The 4,448-nt window shown below is 40.5% G+C and overlaps 1 protein-coding gene and 1 long non-coding RNA gene across 8 annotated transcripts in view; one reads left to right on the top strand and one right to left on the bottom strand.

Annotated features, from left to right (window-relative positions):
• Positions 1-2,951, top strand: part of grip2b (glutamate receptor interacting protein 2b) — a 375,168-nt gene extending 372,217 nt beyond the window's left edge. For all 7 annotated transcript variants that reach the window (XM_032514882.1, XM_032514887.1, XM_032514884.1 and 4 more), the window contains 2 exons: positions 986-1,132; positions 1,837-2,951. In XM_032514882.1, the coding sequence (XP_032370773.1) occupies positions 986-1,132; positions 1,837-1,998 (309 nt within the window). In that variant the 3' untranslated portion in view covers positions 1,999-2,951. The remainder of the gene's footprint in view (positions 1-985; positions 1,133-1,836) is intronic.
• The window catches only part of LOC116688695 (uncharacterized), a 24,201-nt gene that overhangs the window by 3,329 nt on the left and 16,424 nt on the right, over positions 1-4,448 (bottom strand). The window lies entirely within an intron of this gene.

The raw sequence follows: 4,448 nt of genomic DNA, 5'->3' as shown, positions 1-4,448 counted from the left end.
ATGTGGACCCAGAACAATAGAGAACAGTGTCATCAGCGTAGTAATAATAGTTTGCATTTTTTATATTATTGCAGAGGTTGTTCGTATAAATGATTAAAAAAAAGAGGCCCAAGGATTGAGCCCTGAGGCACCCCTTTTGAAATATTTAAGGAGGCAGAAGTGACACCATCTACTTGCACACATTGTGTTCTCCCTGATAGGTAACTGTTAAACCATCCCACTGCTTGTTCTGATAGTCCAATGGAGTTGGGTCTCTGAAGGAGAATTTTATGGTCCACTGTGTCAAAAGCTTAAAGACAACCTGTGCTGCATTTTCTAAAGCATATATTTTAATATTTATATTTTGTGTTTTTTTTTGATGAATTAATTAATTACTCTAAGCCACAGACAGCTACGAAACCCCTGAGGTGACATGTAGGAAAAAAATAATCAAGGAAAAAAAAATTACTGAACTTTTGCACTTTTGCAAGATTTTGACTTTGTTTTGTGAGATCTTGACTTTTACATGAAAAAAAAAAAAAAATTAAATTAAATTAAATTGAATTTCTTTTGCAAGATCTTGACTTTGTTTTGTGAGACCTTCACTTTGAGATGGAGAAAAAATAAATACATAATTAAATTAAACAAAAATAAAAAATTCAATTTCTTTTGCGAGATTTTGAGTTTGACATGGAGAAAAAAAAAAGAAATTACTGGAAGAATCACTTATGCGAGATCTTGACTTTGTTTTGTGAGATCTTGACTTTGACATGGAGAGAAAAAAAAAATGTTAAAAAATGAAGAAAAGAAAATTTTAATATATTTTTTTTTCTCCATGACAAAGTCAAGATCTCCCAAAAGTGATTGTTGAGTAATTTTTATTTTTTTTTCCCTTGATTTCTTTTTTCCCTCCATGTCACCTCGGGGCTCCGTAGACCGCCACTGCTTTAACGTTTTACCTTGGGTTAAAAGATTCACCCTCTCATCCTTCTGTCATCTTCCGTAGGTAACAGTGGTAAAGGACCCAGAGATCGACGACTTTGGGTTCAGCGTGTCCGACGGCTTCTTGGAGAAAGGAGTTTACGTCAACATGATCAGACCTGACGGACCGGCTGACCGAGCCGGGCTCAAACCCTACGACAGGATCCTGCAGGTAATGATGATCCTGATTTTGTCCCGGCCTCCGTCACGCTCCATACCACACCGGGAGCGTCTCACAGGCGGAGCGTCTTGCCTGCCAGACTCACAGATGTACTCGACAAAACAATCACGTGTTCATCAAGCTAATATCTACTTTTTACTCCAAGAAGTCGTACAGTTAAACTCCATGCCTTCTCTTTTCTGGTGTTGTCCTGATAAAAAAGATCTCTGGTGTCTATTATGTTTTGCTAGCCTTGCTCCGTCCCCAATTTTCATTTTCGTTCAGTACTGCATCTAGGTTTGAGGTATATTCTTGGGTTTTTCTCAAATCTTTACCAATCCAATCAGCAAACAGAGGGAGTGCAAACACAGAGTTGTCACGTTCTTACTAGAGCTGCACAATATATTCTTTTTATCGTCATCGCAATATCAACTGCTGCAATAATCACATCGCGACAAGCTGCGACGTATTGTGAAAGACATCAGAAAATATCAGCAGAAAATCTTTTTTTTAAATAGTGCCTTTTATATTCAATTCAATCTGTTCAATAAAAGACTGTTTGAAATTATTTTCTTTCATTCACACACTCAGCAATTTTCAAGTAATTCTACTTGAACCTTAAGCAATAGTTGGCCTCAGTGTGTGTTAGCTAGCTTAGCAACAGCAACACCATTTACCAAAGCAGCTTTTTCCTGCGTGTCTCTGTCTGTGTCCAGGTGAACCACGTGAGGACGCGGGACTTTGACTGCTGCCTGGCGGTGCCTCTGATCACAGAGGCCGGGGACAGACTGGAACTGGTCATCAGTCGCAACCCGCTGGCAAACGACGACGACACCGAGGACAACAACAACACTTTAGACCACCCGCTGGACCTGTAACACACAGACAAAAAGACAGAGTGAATGCATGTGTGTGTGTGTGTCTACAGATGTATCTGCCCGTCAGACTCAGGCAGGTGGCATACTCTAACTGGTGATGATGCGCAAAGTTAAATCTACTGGAACTGGCCCAAACACGCAACACACACAAACACATGTTGCAAAAATTCTACTTAAACACAGAGACTCCTTGAGGCAGACACACACACTTGCATGCTTACACATTCACCCCTTCCCATTCACACTGGGTTGAACTGCTGTCATACAGTATAGTCCACGATGAAAGCACTGGCACCATGCAGAGAAACCAGACGCTCTCCTGAAGGCTGGCTTTGAGTCCTCGCAGTGTCGTTCCAACGTGAACCACTCACTTGGCCCTTTAACAAGCCCATAACTGATTCTGACTCTTTAAATGTTGATTTTACTTAAAACAAATGAATAATGCCCTGCAATTTGGGTGAGGTAATTTCAGCTGTTTTTAACACCAGGCCACAGGTTTATAGAAATGTCTAGAGCCAATGTTGCCAGAGGAATCCGCCTTATTACACAATGTTGTAAGTGATTCTAGGAAATTCCAAGTAAAACCTTATTGAAGAGCCTTGCTCAGTTTGCAGATTCCATTTGTTTTAAGAAAGGCCTTCAACACTCACTAGACAAACAGTTGTTAAAGGACGGTGGTTGTATGCGTGAAGGACTTTTACTTTGGATACGCCCTCACATCAGCACAATTAGAAGTGATTTAGCACAGATTATAGAGACATGTGTGGCATCATTACAAGGCCAAGATGGGGATGGTATCATAACTTTTTTCCAATCGTCAAACAGAAGAGAAAGAAGGGAAGGATTACTGGACGGCGTCTTGAAAAGAATTAGCAAAGACAACTTTAGCTACAACACAGTTGGACAGCTGTTCTCGTGGAGATGCCTCAGAGTAAACTGTGACGCCAACAGAAGAACATTTTCCTGCAGCCTTCTGAGAGATTAATGACTCTTTTTCCGGTTTTTATTGGGGTTGTTGTTTTTATGTGCAAATTTCTGGGAGAGTTCCCAATCGTAGAGTTGATATAGAGCCCTGGGTTTCACTTCAGCAGAGCAGTAGCTAAACAGCAGGGCTCATGATAAGGGTTGAGGTTCACAATAACCACAAATAACATGTGTATGCAGTTAAAAGGTGATGTGCAAAGCACTTAGGGGAAATTCAGTGCCACATATATTTTGAAACAGTAATATAATTGCCATTAACAAACAAGGTGAAGGAGCTTGTCACAGCATCCAAACTCTATTTTACACTGTGAGCCACTGCAGCAGCTTCTGGGGATAATTGCAACGCTACAGTAAAGTCTCTTGGAGTCTATTGAGTTCAAACAAATGGTAGATTAAATGTAAGGCTTGTGGGAACATATTTATCCAACATGGTTTATATTCACAGTAAAGAGACAAAAGTGTAATATCAATTTGGTCCCATTGTTATAAATCTAAATTCACCCGAGGAGTTATTACTTTAGACCCGTGCTGACTCACCATAACTAAAGAGCCAGACATGACACATGCATAACACTCCTTGTTGTCATAATTGAAGGCTCCACCATATTGCTGCTCATTTATGGACTGTAAAATATACAAGCATAGCTAAGCATGTTTGGCAGTATTAGGTGTATATCATTATTTGACTAGATTCATAAATAGGTACTGTAGGTACTCCACATATGATGCCTACTGTATGTCAAGAACACACCAGTGTGAACAAAAATCAAAATCAAGCAACACCGTCTTTACTACAGGAAGCAACAGGGTTCACAAGCAATACAGTCAGTCTTGAGTTTAAAAAACCTGCTACTAAACAGTCCACTACACAGTAATATTCATAACCAGCTATGACAACAATTTTGACAACTGACGTTCCACACAGGACCTTCAAATGATGTCTACCGTATATAAAGTGTTACTGCTGTTTGGCTCTGTAGGGAAGACTGGCCCTTTGGCAACACTGAGATCATTAACAAAGTTAACAGCATCGTCTGCAAATGTAGAAATCGAATGTGTCAGGATGCTGAGGGTAGCAGGCTGTTCAGCATAGGAAAAGGTCACACACACACACACACACACTCTCTCTCTCAGAACTGGGCCAGCATGCACAGATAACACAAGGACATTAAACAATGCAGGTTGTGTTTGACTTGACGGTTTGTCCATGTTTCTGTGTGTTGGGCTGTGTTGTTTTGCATCTCTGTTTCTGATGTGCATGTACATGAGTGTGCCAGTGCATTTCTATCTCTGTGGGTGTATCTGAAAGGGGGCATATACATTCTGTTACCCACTTGATTTGGGCAACTGCAACTGCTCATAGTAGCTTTGGCTGAGCTTTCCAATGCATTTTGCACCGAAGCCCTATCTCTTCCAAACTATAGGTTTATTTAATGCCCACCACTTTGCTTCTGAGAAATCCGGTT

This window comes from Etheostoma spectabile, chromosome 4, assembly GCF_008692095.1.
Source record: "Etheostoma spectabile isolate EspeVRDwgs_2016 chromosome 4, UIUC_Espe_1.0, whole genome shotgun sequence".
Lineage (NCBI taxonomy): Eukaryota > Metazoa > Chordata > Actinopteri > Perciformes > Percidae > Etheostoma > Etheostoma spectabile.
The sequence above is the reverse complement of the archived record's forward strand: the minus strand, read 5'-3'. Positions and strand labels throughout refer to the sequence as shown.